General features: G+C 57.3%; 1 protein-coding gene across 5 annotated transcripts; it reads left to right on the top strand.

The window, feature by feature from the left end:
- The first annotated feature begins 45 nt into the window (after positions 1 to 45).
- Positions 46 to 22,965, top strand: Rapgef3 (Rap guanine nucleotide exchange factor 3). 5 transcript variants are annotated; one of them, XM_004863116.4, is made up of 28 exons: positions 48 to 458; positions 903 to 1,115; positions 6,324 to 6,377; positions 6,467 to 6,573; positions 6,735 to 6,856; positions 7,006 to 7,174; positions 7,751 to 7,835; positions 8,127 to 8,187; positions 8,281 to 8,357; positions 8,538 to 8,684; positions 9,100 to 9,212; positions 9,465 to 9,553; positions 9,839 to 9,917; positions 10,132 to 10,291; positions 10,373 to 10,455; positions 10,824 to 10,863; positions 13,069 to 13,150; positions 13,500 to 13,646; positions 15,178 to 15,275; positions 15,666 to 15,791; positions 15,874 to 16,055; positions 16,300 to 16,390; positions 16,522 to 16,572; positions 17,424 to 17,511; positions 17,851 to 17,915; positions 18,313 to 18,367; positions 18,444 to 18,515; positions 19,439 to 19,616. In XM_004863116.4, coding segments are annotated over exons 1-28 (2,664 nt in total). In that variant the 5' UTR covers positions 48 to 452; the 3' UTR covers positions 19,441 to 19,616. The 5 variants fall into 5 exon arrangements, 3 of the variants coding, with proteins under 3 accessions (XP_004863173.2, XP_004863172.2, XP_021098696.2); XM_004863115.4 differs by having other exon boundaries at positions 49 to 458; positions 19,584 to 22,965; XR_002388881.2 differs by lacking the exons at positions 18,444 to 18,515; positions 19,439 to 19,616 and having other exon boundaries at positions 46 to 458; positions 17,424 to 17,711.
- The last annotated feature ends 221 nt before the right edge of the window (positions 22,966 to 23,186 follow it).

Here is a 23,186-nt window from a genome sequence, read left to right as displayed (position 1 = left end):
TCCCCTCCCCTGGGTCGGGCCCGGCGCCACCTCCCCGCCCCCTCGGCCCGTCCCGGGGAGGGGAAAGGGGGCGGGCAGCACAGGGGGTGTGACAGCTCCCGCCCGGCCCAGTGCCAGCTGCAGCCTCGCTTCAGTGCCCCGTGCCAGCTGGCTTTTTCGTCTGGGACGAAGGCAGAGGCTCGGGGCTCCTAGTCCTGAGGGGAGGAGGGGCCGCCCCCCACGCCCCCAGCTCTCTAGTCACCCAGGGGAGCCTCTCCACCCAGCACTGCAGCTTGCTGCACTGGCAGCAGGTCTGCTCAGAATCGTCCCTGTCCACGCGCTGGGACCTAAGCCCCGCACCACGCTACGACACTCCCCCCTCCCCCGCCCCAAGTGGAGCTGACTGGGGCTGGCTGGGCAGCCCTCAGCCTCTGGCCGGAGCCTGCACGGAGGCGCGGAACTGCAGGAGGAACATGAAGGTGGGTAAGGTGGGGTCAGGGTCAGGGAGGAGCTGGAGAGGGCGGGAGAGGAAGCCGACCCAGTGGGGAGTTCGGGTGAGAGAGGGTTGGTCAGCGGGGAGCAGGGGAAGAGGGTTTGAGCCGCGCTTCTGGGGATCCAGACAGTTCACAGCTCAAGCAGGGAGGGGCAGGGATCCCTGCAGGGGTAGGAGCCTGGAGGTGGGGCAGAATTCCAGAAGGCTGGGAAGAAGGGCCCAATCTTCTCTGGGAGCCAGCTGGAGACCCCTCCACGCCAGACCGGCAGGCCCAGGGAAGGTCTTCCTGTCCCTCCCCCGGCTCCTGGCAGGGCTGCAGCACCTCTGCCTGACCGTCCAGAGGACCCTAAGGAAGTGCTTCTGCCTGGGGCAGTTGTGCCTTGCTCCTTGTCTCAGCCCATGGCTGTCCACCTTCCTCCCCATGCCATAGGTGGGCTGGCCAGGTGAGAGCCACTGGCAGTTGGACCCGGCTGTGGAAGACAGCCCAGTTCTAGGAGTTCCTCAGATAGGGGGCCTTCCCCACGTGGTGCCTGAGGGGACACTGCTCAACATGGTGCTGAGGAGGATGCACCTGCCCCGAAGCTGCTCCTACCAGCTGCTGCTGGAGCACCGTCGGCCCAACCACATCCAGGGGCTTCGCTGGGTGAGTACCTCCACCGTGGGCTAGACTGGAACCTGGGTTGGTGGGGGCACGGTGCTGGTAGGCCAGCTCGCTCCGGGGGTGCAGAGTGGTACACTGGAGTGAATGGAGGACGGAGAAGCTTGGCTGCAGTGTGTGTGGGTGGCTCACATCGCTGCAGCCTGTGTGTCTGTGTGCTTGTGGTGCCCAGGTGTCTCCATTCCGCCATGGGGACAGGAAGAAAGGGCTTTGTCACTTATCCGTCGCCTCAGTGTGCCAGGCAGAGTTAGGTGCTTGTGTGTTCTTTTTGGGTGGGGGTAGAAGACGTGGGGGCCAAGTCAAGTCAAGTGGTTACTGTGCTTAACAAGTCACCGTGGCAACATGCTTCCTTAGTGAACAGCTGAACCGGGCTCATTCTGCTTTTTGATCTTGGAGTGAGGGTTCTTGTGGACACTGCTTGGCATCTGGCTTTGGGGGACTCTGGAGTGGGCTCTGGGATGTTTGGAGAATCCAGGATGACCGAAGCTCCCTTTGGCAGTGAAAAACATCAGAAGGAGCTGAAGGAATAAAGAATGAGGGAGACTGGAGTGGGAATGGGCAGAATAATGGCTCTCAGGTCCAACTAGCAGGCTTAAAGGAGTACCTTCACCTGGGATTCAGTGACGTGTCTGTTGTATGTGCCCTCCTGAATGGATGTGGGGGTGTTGTCAGAGGTAAAGGGGTGGGGGGAAGGCAGGAGTGGCTGACAAACTTGGGACTGCTCATCTCTTATAAGCCAGTCTCTTTGATCAGAGCAACCACTGTCTTCCTCCTCTTACCTGGTCCAGCTGCCATTTCTATTTACTGGAATACGAGGCCGAGTTGAGAAAGCCAAGGCCCGGTGAAATGAGGGGGGTCCTTCTTTGTAGTTGGAGCTGACAGGGGAATCCAGGTGTCTGTACGGTGCCAGTCCCACTCTCCCTGGGTCTTTCCAATAAGGGGCTTCTGGGGCCTGGACCCGCTCCCCAGCCCCTGGGCCAGGTCACTGAAGTGGGTACTGCTGGAGCCAGTGGGCTGGAACCCTTCCTGCCTCCTTCCCTCTTGGCTATAATTACTTATGCATTTCCTGTCCCCTTCCCCGCTTGTGGAGTCAAGGTAGGGGGTAAGAGGCAGAAGGTCATGTGCTGGGACAGTGAGGTCACTGGAAGATCTCCTGGGACCCGAAGACTGGAAAGGGGTGGAGGAGGCTGCCGGGCTGGCTTCCGACCTCCTCAAGCCCCCAGAATTGCTGGGCTGGCCTGTTCCCTGCATGGGGAGGCTGGCAGGGTGGGTGTTTGGGTTGCTGAAGTGTATGTGGGGTTAAAGGTGCAGAACAAGTTCCCCCCTCTGCAGGGGTGCGTATGGCAAGAGAGGGGTTGGTGATTCAAGGGAGCTTAGACTTTCAGGGCTGGAAACAGGCAGCCCCTCCTTTCTTGATGCCCACCCCTGGAGGATGGAATGGGTGGTTTCAGTCCATTGTGCCTGTGTTAGGGGGTCTGGTGCCCATTAGCTGCACCTCTCCCTGCCTGATGATGGCTTTACCCCAGGCAAGGCTCCGGGAAAGGAACAGTACCCACAGGGCATGTGCACACCCGGGGTGAAGGAGGAGAGCTGGAGGCCTAGAACAGGGTTGGGAGTTACCTAGGCTGTACTTTCCTTTTAGAGGGCTCAAGGGAAAACCCATCAACCTCCCGGAGAGGGGTCTGAGAGAGCTCTTTCTATTCCTACCAAGACACGACAAGAAAAAATGAAAACAGTACGGCAGGAGGGCTTGAGGTCAGATACAGAAAGGACTTACAAATGATGGCAAGGGAGCCGTGGGATGGGATGAAGAACATCTTTGTAAAATGTGAGGGGAGATGAGATGTCTGATATCTGGGATCACAGTGACCTCTGGTGGGTCCCACAGACTCCGGGAAGCCTGGGCTGCTTCTCTTTGGGTGACTTTTTTAGGGGGTGGTCCTATTCTGTAAAACAGAAAACACCCTTCGTCCATCCCGAGCGAATGATGATAGTTTAGGGTTACAGAGTCCTGGCTGTGCAGCCTCATCATCACCACGTCAGCTAATGCTACCGCAGCCTGCGGGATGGGCCTGAGGGTCATCACCCCCACTTTGTAGATGGGAAGATGGAGGTATAGAAGCTAGATGACAGGGACAGGATTGTACAGCTACCACGTGGCAGAGCTGGGCTTTGCTTCCAGGCGAGAGGCTGCAGAGTGCACCGCTGACCCCCGTAGTGTCCCCTCTCCTCTTTCCCTGTCCACCATGCACAGCCTGGCCTGGGACCTCAGGCACATCCAAGGGAACTGGTCTGACAGGTCCTCATGCTGCCTGGCTCTGTGTCTGCCCTTGCAGCCCCACTCTGACACTCAGCGACAGGAAGGGAGGATGGGCAATGTCCTGTGTCGGTGCCAGGGGACTGAGCACCTCCTCTTTCACGCCAAATCCTTCCTGTGCAGCATTGAGAGGAGGAGGAGGAGGTGAGGACCTTCACCTTGACCCATACCAGGGGCTTCTTTCCAACTGAGAACCTCTGAGCTAACACTCAGGGCCATCAGAGCAGAGCCTGGACCAGTGCTTTTGACACTGTGTCTGGGTAACAGGTGCCTGTCTGGAAATAATAAAGGTGGTTCAAGGCACTGTATTCAGCCTTTACTGAGCGGTTGCTGTGTGCTCCACTCTGTGTGCTTCATGTTATTAACCCATTTGACCTTCACGAGAACCCTTGGGATAGGTACTATTATTATATCAACCCTATCTTACAGATGAGGAAACTGAGGCACTGAGAGGTCAAATAATCAACACAAGGCCATAGGACCAGATGGCAATTTGAGAACCAGCGTTTGAACCCAGGTGTCTAACTCCAGAATCTACACATTTGACCCCTGAATAGCCCCATTCATGCCTCATCCTAGAGGTTCCAATGCATTGGAAGATTGCAGGGAAAGGGGGTTCTGCCAGCAAGCCTGTCTAACTGCCTGCCGTGGGACGTTCCCGAGGGCAGACACCTCTGCTGTCTGGCGTCCGTGACACACAGAGAGGGAAGCACAGGGTAGGCACCATGGTGATGGTGGGGCACAGTGCTAAGAGCATGCATGGGCTTTGGAGTCAGCAAGGCACAAGTGTGAATCCTGTTTGCCAACTGTAGGGTAGGTTATGTAACCTTGGAGCCGCCTTCCCTCTATCTGTGAAAAATGATACAAATATCTACTTCCAAGGCCAGCACGGGCCCAGAGCCACTCAGTAGAATCTTCCATTTCAAAGTAGCTGTGTAACTGTGACTTCAGCTCTCTGCGCTTCTGCTTTCCTTGGGGAAATGAGAGAGATGCCCCTAGGCCCATCCTCGGCTGGCACACGTGGAGGGTGGCAGATGGGGACATTCCCTGTTCCTGTACTCATCCTCCAGCGTAGGACAGGAAATGACCAGCCTGGCCACATGACCTGGCACCATCCTCTTAATGTGCCCTCCCGGCCACAATAATACCAGGAAGGGAGCTGGTGCTGAAGCTTGGGTTGTGGGCACCAAAGGGAGCCAGGCAGGGACTGGGGCAACCAGGGCATTCTGACATGAACAACAGGTCGTTAGGACTCAGGCACTGTTTGTTCCAACACAGGGGGCTGGCTGGGTAGCATTCCTGCCCTTCCTCTCTTCCTGGCTCCTCCTCCTCCTTGTTTCCTGTCATTAAGTCTCCAGGGCTCTGGATCTGGCACTGGGCTGGGCCCCATGACCCAGGCAGGGATACCCTTGGGACACCTAGTGACTTCCGTCCAGCCCTGGGCCAGGCGCCTGTGCATACCAGACTCAGACCTCTGCCTGGGCACAGTGGCAAAATGCCCATGCTTAGGGACCTGCCAGCCCCAGGGGAGGGGACTCAGGGCCCAGCTTCCCAGCCAGGTCCTCCCAGGGCCCTGAGTGCAGGTGGGAAAGCAGGAGAGGAAGTGGGAGTGGTGGGTGGAGCAAGACCAAGAACATGGGCACCTGAAGGTAGGAACTTGAGTTTATCCACAGCTGGCCGGCAGTCCCAAGCACACATGGCTGACTTACACAGGGCACTTCACCTTGAGCCTTTTGTTTCCCCGTACATCCCAGAGGACAGACAATACCTGCCTGTTTCACACTTGATTCTAGATCCCATAACATTGAGGAGGTGGGCATGTCTTGCAAACTGTAAAGTACTCTACCTTTGGGCAGGCTGGTAGATGGCAGGGCATCCTGTCCAGACCTGTCCACAAAGTCCAGTTCTCAGGTAGCCAGAAAAGGAGGATTTTGAGGGGCTTTCATGGCTGACATCCCAGCACCCTGGGGTTCTGATACCTCCACTGACACCAGGGCCAGGGAAACCTTATTAACCAGTGAGTCCATGATAAGCCGTGAGCCAGCCCACCATACTGCCAAAGTCTTGCTCATTCTTACAGGCTGATGGACTCATAGGATCTCTCAAAGGAATGAAGCCTTCTAGCCAGCAGCCCCACCCTGGCCCTCACTGATGAATAATAATAGCTAACGTGTATATACAGCTTCATGCTAGGCAGAGGTCTAAACCTTCACTGTACATTAACTCATGCAATCCTTCCTGAAGTATCCGAGTTGGTTAGTGTTAGTGTTTTATAGATTTTATACATGAGGAAACTGAGGCAGAGAGAGTAAATCACTTGTTCAAGGTCACACGACTGGTAAATGAAGGAACAGGCATTTGAATGCAGGAGCCTAGCTTTGGGGTTTATGTTTTTAACAAACAGGCTGAACCAAGGCTCACAGAGGGCACAAGGCCTGTCCATGGCCTGCTGCCTAGCCCAGGAACACGTGTGCCTAGGCCTCCCTAGCTGCTCCCATCCTGGCCTCTCCCAGGTCTTATCTCTTGCCCTCACGTTCCTTCCAGTTCCCTGGTCCCTGTCCCTACACAGGGACAATTTTCCTGGGAGCCTCAACATACTCAGGCCCTGGGTCAGCAGAAGGGGGATCTTGGGGTGCTCATCAGTAGTGCTCAGGTGCAGAAGGAAGAAAAGGGTTTGGTGATGGGGTGGTAGGGTGGGAAGAGGCGATGCCTGGTGTTAAGCGTATGTCAGGAAGGTTCATTTGTTGTACAAGTGACTAAAAGGTTGCATTTGGGGCTGAGGACTGGGCAAGGGTGGGAATGAGGTGGGCAGGGAAAGGCTCCACAGCAGTGTTTGAAGTCCTCGTGCTAACCCACAAACTCTCCACTGTTCTCAGACGCCACTCGCCAACAGCGAGGAGTCCCTGGATTTCAGTGAGAGCCTAGAGCAGGTATAGGCTGAGGAAGGGTGGAGTCGGAGGGGTAACAGCTGGTGACGGGCTGCAGGGTTTGAGCCAGCGGTGCCTTTCCTCCTGCCAAGGTCTCCACCGAGCGGGTGCTCAGGGCTGGGAGGGACCTGCACCGACATCTCCTGGCCACTTGTCCGACCCTCATCCGAGATCGGAAGTACCACCTCAGGCTGTATCGGTGAGTGGGCCCTGCCTTTCCCCTGGCTCCCCTGCCCCCAGCGTCTCTTTCCTTGCCCACCATATTCCAGGCATCTGGGCCTGACCCTGCTTCTGGGGAAGAGCCGGGCTTGGGTCTCCAGCGGTGCCTTTCTGATGCAGCGTCTCCCCCTCGTCCCACAGGCAGTGCTGCTCTGGAAGGGAGCTGGTGGATGGGATCTTGGCCCTGGGGCTTGGGGTCCATTCCCGGAGCCAAGCAGTGGGCATCTGCCAGGTGCTGCTGGATGAAGGCGCCCTCTGCCATGGTGAGCCTGAGCTCAGGGTGGGGATCCAGAGCTGGGCGGTAGGTCCCAAGGGGGTGGGGGTGGGGAGGCGGTTGGCATCACAATGGGGACCTCACACCTACGTGGCCTCAATTTCCTCTCCTCCCCACGCCTGGGCCTCGGTCCCTTAGTGAAACACGACTGGACCTTCCAGGACCGAGATGCCCAGTTCTACCGGTTCTTGGGGCCGGAGCCCCAGCCTGTGGGACCTCATGAGCTGGAGGAAGAGTTGGTTGAGGCAATGGCCCTGCTCTCCCAGCGGGGACCTGATGCTCTGCTTACTGTGGCACTTCGAAAGCTGTGAGTTGGGAGCCCTGCACCCCCCAACCCCAGATCCCATGTGGCATTGAGACTCCACAGACTCTTAGCTTCCTCTCTGAGACCTGGCCTTTGGCCTGTATTCTGCCATGGACTCTCCGTGTGTCCTCCAGCCCCTCCTACGCCCACCCTGTTTCTTTTGTCAATGAGGTTGTGGGCTAGAGGGCCTGGGAGGACCCTTCCCACTCTGCAGTGGAGTCCTGGCTGAAAGAGGGTAGGCTTTGGAATCTGCAGGCAGCTCAAGGCTCCAGGTCTAGCCTCACTGGCTACTAGCTGGGTGGCCTTGGGGCTCTCCATACCAGCTTCCTCTTCTGTCAAGTGAGAATAATGGAACTTGAGTCACTGGGCTGTCACGGGGATGGAATGAAATAATGCATGTTAGGTGCTCAGCACAGGATCTGGCACCTGGGGCCCACTCCACAAAGGTTACCCCATTATTGATAAAGACTGTGGAGCAGGCGACATCTAGCCCCAGGCCTGAGCCAGGTGGGTGCGGTGGCTCCCACACCTGGCCCTGGGCCGAGGTTCCTCATGTGCTTATTACTTCTGTGCCCACAGCCCAGGTCAGCGCACGGATGAGGAGCTGGACCTCGTCTTTGAGGAGCTGCTGCACATCAAGGCTGTGGCCCACCTCTCCAACTCGGTGAGTCCCCTCTCCAGGGCCCACCCAGACCTGTCCTCGTCCCACAGGCCACTCCCTTGGCTCCCACTGCTGGGTCTGGAGGCAGTTCCCTCTCCCCCGGCTGTGGCTGGGCATTCTCAGTCTAATTTCGTGCCCTCGGTCTGAATATCTTCCCCGTCTTTGCCGTATCTTGGCCGGGCCGGGTCCCCTGCCGCATCCCGGGAACACCTCACCCGGCCACACCTGCCCCAGTGCTTGCATGGACCTCATCTCTCCCCACCTCCACACTGACCCTCGTCTCCCTGCTCACAGGTGAAGCGGGAGTTAGCAGCCGTCCTAGTCTTCGAACCCCACAGCAAGGCGGGGACAGTGTGTAAGTCGGGCTGGGTGCAGGGGCCCGGATGGGGCAGGGCTCTGGAGAACTGGCGGGGACAGAAGGGCAGTGCCTGATCTGTGCCTCTGTCAGTGTTCAGCCAGGGGGACAAGGGCACCTCGTGGTACATTATCTGGAAGGGGTCTGTCAACGTGGTGACCCATGGCAAGGTGAGACCCCTCTGGCCCTCCCAGCTCCCTAGGTGGTTAGGTTGTAACTATGCCCTGGTCCGTGTCCTGTGGACAGTGCCCTGGGCGGTCCCAAGGCTTCTGATCCCCCAAACTTCCTGTCTGGGTCTGAGCCAGCAAGGCCTGGGCACAGGGTGGGCTGTGACTGAGGCCTGGCTGCAGGGGCTGGTGACCACCCTGCACGAGGGAGATGACTTTGGACAGCTGGCGCTGGTGAATGATGCACCCCGGGCGGCCACCATCATCCTTCGGGAAGATAACTGTCATTTTCTACGTGTGGACAAACAGGACTTCAACCGAATCATCAAGGTGCCTCTCTGGGGCTTGGAAGGGCAGAGAATAGAGGCCCAGAGACATGACGTGGGGTACAGAGTAGGGAGCAGAGAGAGGCTGCAGGGAGATGCTGGGTGTCATGGCTGGGGCAAGGACTGTAGGCTTGTGTGAGGAGGTGGAGCCCATGGCCACTGAGGAGCTTAGTGAGACCTCAGTGGGTGGGAGCCAGGGAGCATGGGGGGACAGGGCACAAGGGGAGGCAGTCCTGTGCAGAGTGAGGGCTCCACAAGCAAAGGTTGGAGGAGGGGCTTGGCAGGGGGGTCGGGGGCTGAGGTCTGGGTGAGGGCCCAGTGGGGTGGGCTTGGGCTTGGGGTCTGGAAGGGAGGAGGTGGAGGACAGGGTGCAAAGAGGTCCTGGTCGAGTTAAACCCCAGACGTGGCTTGCCCTCCAGGATGTGGAAGCAAAGACCATGAGGCTGGAAGAGCATGGCAAGGTGGTGCTGGTGCTGGAAAGGACCTCTCAGGGTGCTGGCCCTTCACGCCTCCCAAGCCCAGGCAGGAACCGGTGAGGCAGCCACCCTGCTCCATCTCCGCACCTCTCTCCTTCCTGTCGGTCTTTGCTCCTTTCCTGGTGTCACACCCCTGCCCTCTGGCCACGGAAGGACTAGAATGCGCTCCCCGAATCACCTCCCCTGCACCCCAGAGCAGGACAGGGCTGGCCCCTTGGGAAGAGTGATGTCATGGATGATTGATGTCCTGCCCGGCTGAGGGAAGGGAAGGAATGGCCCAAGTGCTACTGATCGGCTGTGCCTGCTAGGTACAAGGTGATGTCTGGCACCCCAGAGAAGATCCTAGAGCTGCTGCTGGAGGCCATGCGGCCGGATTCTACTGCTCATGACCCAACAGGTAGGGGCAGGAGATACCCTCCCTGCCTGCTTTCTGGCTCACCCCTTGGTCAGCGCAGCCTGGGGAAGGGCTGGGCACCTGGTGCCTGACCTCATCAGGTACTGGATTGGTCTACACAGCCAGTCAGCAGGATGTCCGCTTATCCGTGCTTCTGCTTGAGTGGGAGGCGCTCACATGGGCTGGGCATTGCTGGTCCTTGCCTGTGGAGGGACTTGGGAAAGGAGGCACTGGCTGTGCTCAGTAGACTTGGCTTCTGAAGTCTCCTGCACCTGCCCTGTCCCGCAGAGACGTTCCTCAGTGACTTCCTCCTGACCCACAGCGTCTTCATGCCCACCGCCCAGCTCTGCACTGCCCTGCTGCACCAATATCCTCCCAGCCCCGGGCAACATGGGTAGGGGAAGTGTGGTGTGTGGTGTCTGGCAAGGAATCCCCCATCAGCCGGGCTGTGAGGACCCCTCTCAGGGGCCATCCTCATCCCAGGGCCAGCCTGCTGGGGAGCGGGGGCATCCTGCTCTTCCTCGCCTCAGGTGTGGTAGGTGACCCAGTAGCATGTTGTGGTTCCCTTGACTGCCACTCACCTTCCCCGCGGGGCCAGCAGACTCTGCTGGAGGCAGTGAGCTGGAGCGCAGCACCTACATCTGCAACAGGAGGCAGCAGATCCTGCGGCTGGTCAGCCAGTGGATGGCCTTGTATGGTCCCATGCTCCACAAGGACCCTGTGGCCACCAGCTTCCTCCAGGTACCCTGAGTGAGGCCAGGCTGGCTGGGCTGTGGGGGAGGGTCAGCTACAGCCATCTTGGGGAACCTTGGCTCTTCACAGAAACTCTCTGACCTGGTGAACAAGGACGCCCGGCTCAGTAACCTGCTGAGGGAGCAGTGGCCCGAGAGGCGGCGACACCACAAGTAGCCCTTTGCCTTCACTCGTCCTTCTCATGCAGTGCTTGGGGATGGAGGGTGCATGCTTGGGGCCAGGCCTGGCTGTAGAATCCAGGCAGCACTGCTCATTTCAGTGGTTCCTAGCAGTCCCCTGGCTGTTCACCCTGATTTCAGGCTTCCATCGGTTCTCACAGCCACGCAGTCACCACTTGCTTCTGTCCCATCCTGAGTGCACACATGTATCCCCTGGTACCTCAGTAGCAGTCCCTGCCAGCCCTACCCACCCACTGAGTTTCTTAGACTGCTGCCTTCTGAGCTCTGGTGCGGGCAGAGTGGGATCCAGAGCCCAGCCCTGCCTGGTGCGTCTCTCACAGCCCTTCTCTCTTGCTCCCCAGGTTGGAAAATGGCTGTGGGAGCACCTCTCCACAGCTGAAGGTACCTGCCCTGCACTGCAGACCTCTCTCCTGCCCCACCTTCCTCCCTGGAGGGGCCATGTGTGGGAAGGTTCCCCACTGAGGCCTTGCTGTGTGTGGCTTTGGACCAGGCCCTGGTGGGGAGCAGAAGGGGGACACTGAGGTCCAGGATGGGACTTTCCTTTCTACCCCAGGGGCTTCGGTCTTCAGGAGGCAGTTCATGCTCAGTCAGAGATGGGATGGGAGGCTTGGCTGCCAGGTTTGTTGAGGTCTGAGGGTTCCTAGCGGCCAGTGCTTCGGGGATCCGGAGGAAGTTGAGCCCCCTCCCTGGAGGAGTCTAGGTGACCAGTGCATTCCGGCCTGGGGCTGGGGGAGCAAAGGGAAGCAAGAAGATGTGACCGGAATCCAGACTGGCTAAGGAATGGGGGGAGAAAGGACGGGAAAGGTCGGTTGTGTTGGGAAGGAAATCCAAATGCCTCACCTTGGCCTTCAGCCAGCTGCCCCACACTCCTGGTGGCTGGAGACTCTCACTGCTCCTCTTCTAGAGATGGCGCAGGGCTCACCTCGGGCCTCTGCACTTGGCCTTCTGCTCAGAATTTTCCTTGGCTCTTTGCCTGACTGTGTTCTTCTCATTCTATTTCCAGGGAGGTCCCCTCCTATCTCCCTACCCCAAACACCCCCTACCCCTGCATGACCCTGGTGTCCTCTGCTATTTCCTTCAAATCAGCTAATTGCCACTCCTTCTGGGATGCTGCTTCACGGATGAGGGCCTCTACCTGGCACTGGCTGACACCCAGGACCCACCCTTATATGCCAGGCACTGTGCTAACTGCCTGTAATGATGCCATGGCTGGCAGAGCCACCCCTAGCCTGTGAACCTAAGGGCAGGCGAGGGGCAAGGCTGTGAAACAGTCTTGTGATGTACAAAGACCAGGGTCTCTGGAGGCAGGGGAGAAGGGCCGACTTGGCTTCTAGGTCTAGGGGAAGTGTTCGCAGAGTTGAAGCTGCGGTCTGGGGGATGAGGACAAAGAGGATCCCAAGGTGACCTTGGGGGACAGAGAGCAAGACAGCACGGCAGAGGGGCTGGAGAGGTGGGCAGGAGCCACAGCATGGACAGTTACCAGGTCTTTGTCCTGAGATCAGTGGAGACATAGGTTTGAGCCAGGGACTGACAGGATCCGATCGGTGATTTGAAGAGGTCAGCAGAAGACGAGGCTTACCCACAGACAATGATCGCCTTGAGGCTGGGCACTTCCCCGGCTCTGCTTACACCAATGGGAGGTGGGGGGCTGGAGTCACCTGTGGGCCAACAGAGGAGAACAGTTGGGCCATTGTAGCAGGCAGGAGTGAGGGGAGGAGCCTGGGGCAGGACAGTGGCCCTGGGAGGAGTGGATTGGGGAACCCATGAGTGTATGTAGGTGAGGGTGACAAGGATCATGGATGAGGAGGCATCCGGAAGGTGTTTGGGACCAGAGCCTGTAGGAGTGAGGCTCTGGTGGCAGCATTTTGAATCTCATCCATAAGCAGTAGCACCCAGGCTGTGTGGAACTTGGAGGAAGACTGAGACGGAAGTCTAGGGAAGAGCAGAGGCCTGAGGTCTGGACCTGGCGATCTGTGGCATGCAGTGTGGGGAGGAGGAGGCAGCCCCACGTTGGAAGAAGCGGGGGGGGGGGGGACCGCGTGGAGCAGCCCTGTGGGCGGAGGTTCTGTAGCACTTGCAGCCCACTGCCTGCCTGCTGTTGGGCTTGACAGGGTGGCGGTGAACAAGGACGTAGAGGGAGGGAGGGGCAGGATTTCAGCTCTGACGTTCAGCAGCCGTGTGGCCTTGGGCATGTGAAGAGCACCTGTCTCCGCCTCCTCGTTACCTCATCCCTAAAATGGAAATCATACTTTTGTCGAAGGTCTGTTGTGATTATTTACTTAGAATGCCTGGTTTATAGCAAATGGTAGCTGAAGCGGGAAAGGCAGAGAAGGGCTGTGGATCTTTTGGGTACAGAAGGAAGGATGTACCTGTGGAGGGCACTGCCTCACCCACCTTGCACCTGTCCTGTCTTCTCTGGACCCTTGGTCCCAGGGCCTCACCTGGACTCAGGTTGAGGCGGCGAGCAGAGCCCTGTGGTGGTGCGGTGCTTTTGCCCTCCTGATCCCCGTGACAAAGGCCCCTCCCTGTCCCCTTCCTTCATGCTCTCCCTTGTGTTCTCTCAGCCTTACTTTCTCTTCCTCCCAGGCCCGGGACACACCTGTTTGGCTCCCCTGCCAGGACGAGCCTCTCCCAAGCAGCAACTGTGCCATCCGAGTTGGGGACAAAGGTGGGTGGTCCCAGCCAGAAGGGCACAGCCTGGCTTCGGCACTCAGCTGTCTCTGCCTCTTCTGTCCTGCTGTTGTCACCTCGACCTGGGGGTACCTGGGTCAAGGGCAGCCCGCTGCCCTCCCCGGAGTCTCTGTGCCAGGCTGCCAGGCAGATCTGCCTCCTGTGCCCCTGTCCGGGCTTAGGCCTCCCCCTGACTCCTGGCTCTGCGTGGCCGCCGGGCTTTCTCTTTGTGCCTGCTCGGCTCCACTCCTGGGGGTCCCTCCCTCTATGGAATTGTTGCCTTCTTCCTCCTGAGCTGGGGAGATCAGGCAGCTCCTCCCACAGCTCAGCCCAGTCCTCCTCCCCAGTGCCCTACGACATCTGCCGGCCCGACCACTCAGTGCTGACCCTGTACCTGCCTGTGACGGCCTCAGTGAGAGAGGTGATGGCAGCACTGGCCCAGGAGGATGGCTGGACCAAGGGGCAGGTGCTGGTGAAGGTCAATTCTGCAGGTGGTAAGTTGTGTCCCATAGACCCCAAGGCAGGGAGCCCCTCAGATCCGTGCTCAGACTCCCCTCTGCATCATTGTCATCAGTGCTGATGATGGGTGGCACTTCCGGGAGGTCCATTGCGTCTGTTCACACTGCTTTATGTGTAGGAATTGTGAGCATGAACTCTGGAGCCTGCTGCCTGCATTTGACACCAGCCGTTAGCTCCCTAGCTGTGTGTCTTGGGCAGGGTGTTTAATCTCTCTGTGCTGGATTTCAGCCTCTGCAAAGTGGGGATAATAAGAGTCTTTGCCTCCTAGAAGAAATGAGCTAATCTGCAGAAGTGATTAGGATGGTGCCTAGCACATGCTCAGCACTATGTAAGTTTTAGCTGCTTCCATTATCATTCTTAAATATACCTTAGAATAAGGTATAATTACAATCCTACACGATTGGTAACCGTGCCCTATTTTCAGACAGGAAAACTGAAGCTTGGGTATTAAGTGGCTTCCCCAAGCTCACACAGTAAGTGGGAACGTAGCTGGCCTTTGGACTTAGACAGTCCTTTCATTTGGTCCTTCAGTGAACATTTCTGAGGGCCAGCCATGGAGCAGTAGTGTTTTAATTTTTTTTTTTTTTTTTTTTTTGGTACTGGGGATCGAACTCAGGTCCTTGTGCTTGCAAGGCAAGCGGCGGAACCACTGAGCTAAATCCCCAGCCCAATCAGTAGTGTTTTAGGATCCAGAGGTACCATGGCAAATAAGGTAGATCAGCCGGATGGATTCCCAGACCTGCATTGGAATCCCGGATCACCTGCCGCCTAGCTGTGGGACCCGGAACAAGTTGCAGGGCCTCTTTGAGCTTCCTTTCCCTGCTGGAAAATGAGCACCGTCACTGTACCCATTTGTACAGGCTGCTGCAGTTGCTAGGCTAGAGACAGGAGTGCAGAGCATGCAGCGGGGGCCTGGCGCAAAGTCAGGCCCGGAATGTGATTACATAAGGATTATCAAGACCTTCTTTTGGAGAACTTGGAGCACTAAAAGCCACTGTTCTCTGTGAAAGGCACAGCCCAGGCCTGACAGCTGGAGCCCAAGGTGGACTGCAATGGGGAGCAGTCAGAGAATAATGGCAAGGGGGTAGGTGAGAAAAGCCCTCTCCCTTCAGGAAGTGAGCAAAGCCCCATGAGGTCACCTGTGTGCTCTGTTCTGGGAAGCACTGCCCTCTGGTGACCATCTGGTGAGTTGCAGTTCCCCGCATTTATTGAGACCTGCTCTGTGCCAGTCATCTTTTAGACCGCTGACCTCCAGACCACTGACGAGTCATATGGTCACCATTTTCCAAAGGAGGAAGCTGAAACTTCACCCTGGACCCCCTTCTCATCTTCCTCTCTGGGCTGTCTGAGGAGAGGAGTAAGGGCACAGGGCATGTACCCCCACTTTCCTATAGCACCTGCCCACAGCTCTGGCCAATGCTGGAAAAGGAACCTCCCAATCGGGGCCCCCATCTGGTCCCTGGCTTCCTCCCCAGCTCCACTCAGCAGCCTCTGCTTTCTTTGCAGATGCCACTGGCCTGCAGCCCGATGCCCGTGGCGTGGCCACTTCCCTGGGGCTCAACGAGCGGCTCTTTGTTGTCAACCAGCAGGAAGTCCACAAGCTGGTAGGGACTGGGCAGAGTGCCAGAGGCCAGGGAAGAATTCTGTTTTGGGGATGGCAGAGATGGATTCCGGGAGGAAGAGGAAGAAGTGGGCCTCCGCTGATGGGGCGATTCCAAAGATAAGGGGGGTTGTAATGCAGGTTGCGAGCTCCCAAGGACAAAGAGGACCTGCTCTAGTTAGGGGGTCCCCAGGAAACAGGAGCCCCACTGCATAAGGGGGAATCCCAGTGTGGGGGAGTAGTCGGCAAGACGACGCCTTAGGAAAGCCTGCACTCCCGACTGCCACACTGCCCTCCTCCCAGGTGCACAGTATTTGCCCCCAAGCCCTCTCTCCCACCCCGTCCTGCCACCTGGATTCCTCAGGCACCTGGCTGAGCATTCTTCTACCTGCAGACCCCACACCCTGAGCAGCTGGGGCCCACTGTGGGCTCTGCAGAGGGGCTGGACATGATAAGTGCGAAGGACCTGGCAGGGCAGCTGACAGACCAGGACTGGAGCCTGTTCAACAGCATCCACCAGGTTTGTGAGGCTGAGCTGTGGGAAGGAAGGGGTGGCAGGGTGCCCTGCGCCATGCACACTGACTACTTCTCTCCCCACCCAGGTGGAGCTGATCCACTATGTGCTGGGCCCCCAGCATCTGCGGGACGTCACCACAGCCAACCTGGAGCGCTTCATGCGCCGCTTCAATCAGCTGCAGTACTGGGTGGCCACAGAGCTCTGTCTCTGCTCTGTGGCTGGCCTGCGGGCCCAGCTGCTGAGGAAGTTCATCAAGCTGGCAGCCCAGTAAGTGCAATCAGGAGCGTGGGGTGCGTGGCTGGAGTCCTGGGAGCCCTTCCCTGCTCATTCTGTTGCTGAATATGCTGTTCCATATTCCTGGGTCCCCCGAGTCTTTGCCCTTTGCCTCCCCACCCCATCCCTCAGAGGCAGTGTTGCCACAGGGCCCAGTCCAAGTCCCAGGCCTGGCTGTGGCCTGGGGTGCTGTGAATATGGTGTTTCCCCTGAGCATCTCTTTGTCCTCTGCTCACAGCCTCAAGGAGCAAAAGAATCTTAACTCCTTCTTTGCTGTCATGTTTGGCCTTAGCAACTCGGCCATCAGCCGCCTGGCCCACACCTGGGAGGTAGGTGCCACCAGAGGATCCTGATACTGAGGCCTGGTCTCTTCCCTGCCTTGGGAGTCCTGGCTGGGCATGGGGCTCCCTGTGTGTCCCCCCCCATCCAGCAGTGGCAGCTCATGGCCTTCCCTTCACAGCGGCTGCCCCACAAAGTCCGGAAGCTGTACTCTGCCCTAGAAAGGCTGCTGGTGAGTGCTGGGCATGACTGTCCCTCTAGAAACCCCAACTCTGGGCTTTCTGTGGCCTTCTGCCTGTCCATGGTCACTTTTTAGGGTTCCCGACACAGAGCCAGGGCCTGGTTCCCTCTGGCCAGGGTATGTGGGGAGCTGGCCGGGGGATGGGGTGTGTAGCATGTGATGAGGGTTGCATGGTGGATTATAGCACTCAAGGTGTACCCATGGGGACATTTTCAGTGGCTGTGAGGTCCCATGATGACCAGGACAGAGTGCAGGGGGTGTCCTGGATGTGAGGTGCCGGGGCATGGAGGATGCTGGACTGTAGCTGTTCTGCTTGGGGGCTCAGGAAGTAGTTCTGGTGCTAAGCACTGGAGGTGCTGAGATCAGGGCTGGTCAGGGCGCCCTCCAGGACCCCCAAGGGGCTTGTGGGCCAGGCCAGGACAAAGACAAGGAATGAGTTGTAGGGCTGAATCGTCTGCCTCCAGGAATTTCTGAGGGTTCTGAAACGCTCAGGAGAGAAAGGAACAGAGTTGCTACCACCATAGCCCTGGGAGCTCTTAAGAAAACAGTTCACCTCATGGGACTCAAGTTTCAAAGGAATTTACAGAGAGAGAGAGAGAGAGAGAGAGAATATCCCAGAATCTTCGGGGACCCCTGACCACCCCCCCAAGTTTCCTCAGCAGCTCAGGAAACCACATGCCTGCAGACTGGCAGTGGCAGTGATGCCTCAGTGCGGTGGCTGAGGAGCAGCTGGGCTTGGAGCCTCTCTTTGTGGCTGGCACATGGGTGGGGCGTTTGCTTGTGCTGTGTCCGTGTGGGTGACAGTGTGCACCCCCATCCCCCACTGTGGCTTCGCCTCTCAGGACCCCTCGTGGAACCACCGAGTATATCGACTAGCCCTCGCCAAGCTCTCCCCTCCCATCATCCCCTTCATGCCCCTTCTTCTCAAAGGTAAGAGGGCCAGTGCCCACCTTCCTGCTTCCAGGCTGGTGATTGGCTGCCAACAATTGCTATTATACCCCAGATGCTGAGGCCTTGGGAGTGCAAAGATGAATTAGGGGTTCCCAGGCGAGAAGGGCTAAAATGAAGGAAAAGAGAGCTATGCCAGAGAGCCATGGTTTAGGCCCAAGGGGCCCCAGGAGGCGCTGCAGGTCAGCTCCAAGGAGTGAGAGGCAGAGGGCAGTGTGGGGTGAGGTGGGCTCCAAGCTCCCCATTATTTGCCTTCACCTTTCCTGGGCTGCAGAGGGGAGAAGGAATTTGGGGACCTATGAACAAATCATCCCTTTGCAGACATGACCTTCATCCACGACGGAAACCACACACTGGTGGAGAATCTCATCAACTTTGAGAAGATGGTGAGCCCCGGAAGAGTGGGTGGCTGCCACCGGGAGATGGGCCAGCAGCCTGGAAGGTCGTGGGTGGGAGGTGGCCGACACTTGTTAGGAAAGCGGCAAACATGATACTTGTTGAACAGCCCCTGCCTTACCCTTGAGGGGCTCCAAAGGTGACAGTGTCAGACACCTCACCATTCAGTGGTATCCCCTTCTGGCCTTGTCTCAGTCCTGCCTGATCTCTGGCTTCCTCCACTTCCTGGTCCTGCTGGGCCTCTCCTGTACTGGGGTGAAGTAGTGGGGACCGCAGCACTTACAACCCCTTAGTCCCCAGGAGCATCCAGTTCAAAGGAGCTTGGGTTTCTGGCAGGATGGGGCGCTGTCCTGCAGGCCAGCCCTCATGCCCTTGTGTTGCCCACAGCGGATGATGGCCAGGACCGCGAGACTGCTGCACCATTGCCGAAGCCACAGCACCGGTAAGAGGCCTGGCCCCAGTGTCCCCTGGGGAAGGTGGTGACTGTGTCTCCCTGACTCCTACCTCTCACCCACTAGTGCCTCTCTCACCACTCCGGAGCCGAGTTTCCCACCTCCATGAGGATGGCCAAGCATCAAGGATTTCCACGTGTAAGTGAGGTGAAAGACGTGGGCACTGACCATAGTGAGCCGTGGCTGGCATTTCCTGGGCACTTGCTGAGTGGCAGGCACAGAGCCAGGCCCTGCCACGCATGATGCTGGCCCCTCTACACAACACCTCTGTGAGGCCGGAGAGACTGTTATCTTAGAGGAGGGAAGGCTGGGGGCTGAGGCAGGAGGACCATGAGTTGGAGCCCACCCTGGGCAACTTAGTGAACCCTGTCTCAAAATAAACAAAAGGGTTGGGGAGGTAGCTCAGAGTGAAAGCCCTGGGTTCAATCCCAATACTTGGAAAAACAAAGGAGAGGACGGCAGTGCTGAAGCGCATAGTGATAGAGCCAGACCCAAGCATTGTCACTCTTAGCTGCCCTTCGTGGTGGGACCTTTGTGGTATGAAGTGGAATTAATCATGGTCTGGGGCTTATGAACTCCATGATGGGCCCTTTTTGTTTTAATGCATACATTTATTTCAATCATGAATACCTCCAGGCCAGGGATTTAGCTCAGTGGTTCCACCGCCTGCCTCCCAAGCACAAGGTCCCGAGTTCCATCCCCGGTACCAAAAACAAAAAAGACTACCTCAGGCCCAATCCAAGTATGAGAACATTGGTAATAACTTACCCCTCCACCGTCCGCCTGCTCCTCCCTGCCTGCCGTCACCGCTGTCCAGGTTTCTCCTATGTCTCACCATATCTCACTCACAATTTCCTTATATTCACTTGTTTTTAAAAATAGCCTTACTTCACACCTACACGTACATCTCTTTGAAATCCTTCATCTACAGTATATGTACGTAACAAAATATTTTAAAATTTTAGTTATTTTTGAACTTAGTAGAAGGGGTATTATGCTGTACGCGATCCTGGGACCTGCTTTTCTTCAGACTCCTAAGCGTAGTGCTATTCTGTCCCCAGAATCCACTGGGCTGTGCAGTCCTGGGGCCTAGTGACAGCGGCAGTGGACGTGGAGGCAGAAAAGGCCCGGCTGCTCCTTGGAGGGGGAAGGGTGGGGCTGTGCACAGTGGCCCTGGTGCCTCCCTGATGGCTCGCCCTCCCCCAGGCTCGGAACAGTCCCTGAGCACCCGGAGTCCAGCCAGCACCTGGGCTTATGTCCAGCCGCTGAAGGTCATCGACAACCAGAGGGAACTCTCCCGCCTCTCCCGGGAACTGGAGCCCTGAGGAGGGGCTGGGGCCACAGCAGGCGCCTCCCAAAAGCAGGGCAGGCCCGGGCCAAGGGGCCCACGGCCGGCTGCAGCTGGGCAGGGCTCTCCGAGAGTGGACTCAAGGCCCTGGAGCGGGCAGCGTGGAGAGAGCTGGCCTCTGTGATGACTGGCGGCTGAGGAAGACCGCAGAGTGGAACTGCGCTGGGGCCCACGGCCAAGGAATGGGGGCCAGCACGGCTGAGGGAGTGGGTGGGAGAGCAGGGCAGGCCCTGGACTCTGTTCAATAGAGAGCTCTCCTCACCAAGGTTTTTGCAGCTTCTAGGCCTTGTGGCTCTGTCGTGCAGGGCCAGGCCCGCATTTGTTTTCGAAGTGGAGAGAGACTGCAGACGCACAGCATGTGCGTGTGGCAGGGGCTGGGGCCGCCCGCCCCGGAGGGCGGGAGCCTGGGAGACCGGGAGACGGGAGTCCTGCTTTTCTTTCCAAAGCATCTGAGATAAACAGCTGGGTGTGGGCGGGGCTGTTCGGCAGGGAGTGGTGGTCCCTGAGGAGCTTTATTGTTCCCACAAGCTAACAAAGATATATGTGTTCTGCGGCCAGCCATGCGGGGGCGTGGCAGAGAAGGGGCCGCTGGGCAGGGGGCAAAGCTCCAGAATGGCTGACTGTTTCCCAGATGTGCGCCTGCGCCCCGGGCCCCAGGCAGCCAGAGAAACGGAAACCATCAGCTCTCCACGGTGGAGACCATAGAGTCGAGATGCAACTAGCATTCTCCCTTCTTCCTCCTAATTCCAGTCCCTGTTCCCGGTGTTTGCTCTGAATGGAGGCCTCCAAGGGAGCTAGGAAAGAATGGAGAAGGTGCTGAGGGCTAGGCTGCTGAGGATGGCATCCCTCCTCAGGTCTACCAGCCATCCAGAAGATTAGGACTTAGCCTCTAGCAAGCTCTGTTCTGTTAGGACCTCCTTTCCCTGCCCCTGCAGCCATCCCCAGGAACCCAGAAGCTCCGGGCAGGAACTGCACCCTCTCTCTTCTCCTTGCCCTGGACCCTAGCAGCGGCAGGTACATTGTCTGGCCTGAGAGAGACCTCACAGCGTCCAGGATGAGCCTGAATGGGCTCTGAGGCAGCAGGGCCCTGGGGTGGCTGCCCCTCTGCAGCAGTGGGGGCAGCTGATGTGGTCCTCGCTTGGCAGATGTAGCAGCTGGCTCAGGCAAGGCACACCTGTCTCCCCCTGACCCAGATGCTGCCAGATTCCTCTCAGCCCAAGGTCATGGGCGCACATGTCAGCAGGGCGGCAGAGCCATTGGGAGGGAGGCAGCACAGCTGGGATTATACCTAAGGTTTCTTATCAGCCTGATCAAGTCAGTTCATTTCTCCATCTGTAAGAAATGTATAATGATTGCCATCCCGCTGTTAGTGAAAAAACTGCAGTTCCTGCCTCTGCAGCAGAGATGACCAGCACAAGCAGTCCTATGTCTGAAGCCTGATGAAGGGGCAGTATCACCTAGGTGAAGCCTGAGGTGGACACTGAGGTGGAGCCCATGGCAGGTGTGTTAGTTACCTTGCTGTCACTGATGACATACCCCACACCTGCAACTTAAAAGAGGAAAAGTTTATTTTGAGTTGCAGTTTCAGGGGGTTCAGTCCATGGTCAGCAAGGTCCGAGGCAGAAATGGCATGGTGAAAAAACATGAAATCATGTTGTCATGGCTGCCAAGAGGAGAGAGAAAGGGAGAAAGGATGGGGAGAAGCCAGGGACAAGAGTGCACCCTTCCAGGTCAACCGGCCCCCCCCGCCTTGCCCCGTGACCCACCACCTCTAACCAGGCCCCACCTGCTAACAGCAAGTCAGGCATGCACTCCTCAGCGGTCTAATCCACTGGCAACTATAGTGCCCCAGGATCCAATCCCTTTCAATCACATGAGACTTTGGGGGAGCGGGGTCGAGGACACTTAGATCCAAACCGTAATAGCAGGGATCACCAAACCAGTTATCTTGCCTCTGGGTGGGGATGGTGCCTCATGGGGCATGGGCAGGAAGCTCATTGAGCTGAGTAGTTGTGACCACACCTTGGTGAGTCAGGAGTCACAGGAGCTTTCTTCTCTTTTAACTGCGTTGCGTGGGTGTTTTGGCCAAACCCACACCAATCAGCAACCCACGGTTGTCCTGCAGCTTTGCAGACACCAGTTCATACCCACATTTCAGTGGAACTTCTCTGCTACACATGGGTTTTCTACCTTGGATGACCCTCAGCTTCTGCTGCCTTAGCCCCTCAGGTGGGACACCTGAGCCTATTGGGAGAATAGTGCCCTGGGAAGGCTGGAGGATGATTGGGAGCAGAAGGCTGAGGAGAGGGCAGAGCCTTACATGGTGGCCTCATGACTACCCAGGCATGGGGTGAGAGTAGGAAAACATCGTCTCCTGCCCCTTAGCAGCCCATGGTGTGTGGAGGTTCCCAATCGTATCCCAGCTTCAGGATGGCATGTTGGATGGAGAAATTCATGGGTCTGTTGGTGAGAGAGAGAGTAGTATAGTTAGATCCATGCTTTAAAAGAAAAATACTTAAAAGAAGGAAAAGGAGAGTGGAGTGTGTGTCCTATGGGGAAGGACAGAAGAGAAGGGTCGTTCTTGTACCCGTGCACACACACACACCCCTTTTGCCCTGAGCTTTCCTGTGAGGGCTGCAAGCAGGGTACAAGTGAGCAGGGTTAGACTCTAGCAGGCAGGACCTAGGGAAAGGGTGGAGCGGTTCTGGGGGCTTCTACCAGCCCTTCCCACCCCTGCCCCCCCAGGCCACATCACATGGACGTGGAGCCCATGGCCCGCATCTCCCCTTTCACTTCTGGCTTAGAGTGGGGTGAGGGATAGAGCTGTTCCCACAGGCCTGGAGACTCTGTGTCCCCAGTGACACTTGGCCTCTGGCCACTCTCTTTCCCAGGCATTAAAGATTTGTCTTTCAAGCTGGGGATTTAGCTCAGTGGTTCCGCCACCTGCCCCGAAAGCGCAAGGACCCTAGTTCGATCCCCAGTACAAAAAAAAATAATTATCTTTTAATGTTGCTGTTATTCACAGGATTTGTGACAGCAGCAGACTGAGATTTGATCAGTGTTTCCGTCCTTGCCCTTCACACTTTCACATCTATGACCTTGTTTCTACCCTGATGATAGATGGGTACTACAGATATTTTTACCCCTGTTTCATACCCAAAGAAACTGAGGCACAGATTTGCCTAAGTTCACATTGCTATAGGGGCAATAAATATAACTCCCAACTTGCTGAATGTCAGATATGCTGAGTTTGTGTTCCCTGAAATCAAAGCATGAATTCTAAGGAATGTCGGAGATTAAGAGTAAGAATACTTCATTGAGAGACAGCTCCTGAGAGACAGGAGGGGACCCAAAAGAAGGTTGCCTCAAACCCCACTTCACAGAGGAAGTTTTATAGAGCAAAATCACGAGGTGGGCACAACATTGGTCAAAACTGTGATCAACCAATAATATTACAAGTG

This window comes from Heterocephalus glaber, unplaced genomic scaffold, assembly GCF_053883595.1.
Source record: "Heterocephalus glaber isolate CG9 unplaced genomic scaffold, H.glaber_assembly_v1.0 deba00001733, whole genome shotgun sequence".
NCBI lineage: Eukaryota > Metazoa > Chordata > Mammalia > Rodentia > Bathyergidae > Heterocephalus > Heterocephalus glaber.
Note: the sequence above shows the minus strand (reverse complement) of the source record. Positions and strands in the feature narration are given on the sequence as shown.

Bases quoted from the DNA above. Each gene is read 5' to 3' on its own strand.
- Rapgef3 (XM_004863115.4), top strand. The intron at 10,864-13,068 runs GTACCTGCCCTG...TCTTCCTCCCAG, and splicing joins GCACCTCTCCACAGCTGAAG to GCCCGGGACACACCTGTTTG. The intron at 13,151-13,499 runs GTGGGTGGTCCC...CCTCCTCCCCAG, and splicing joins CATCCGAGTTGGGGACAAAG to TGCCCTACGACATCTGCCGG.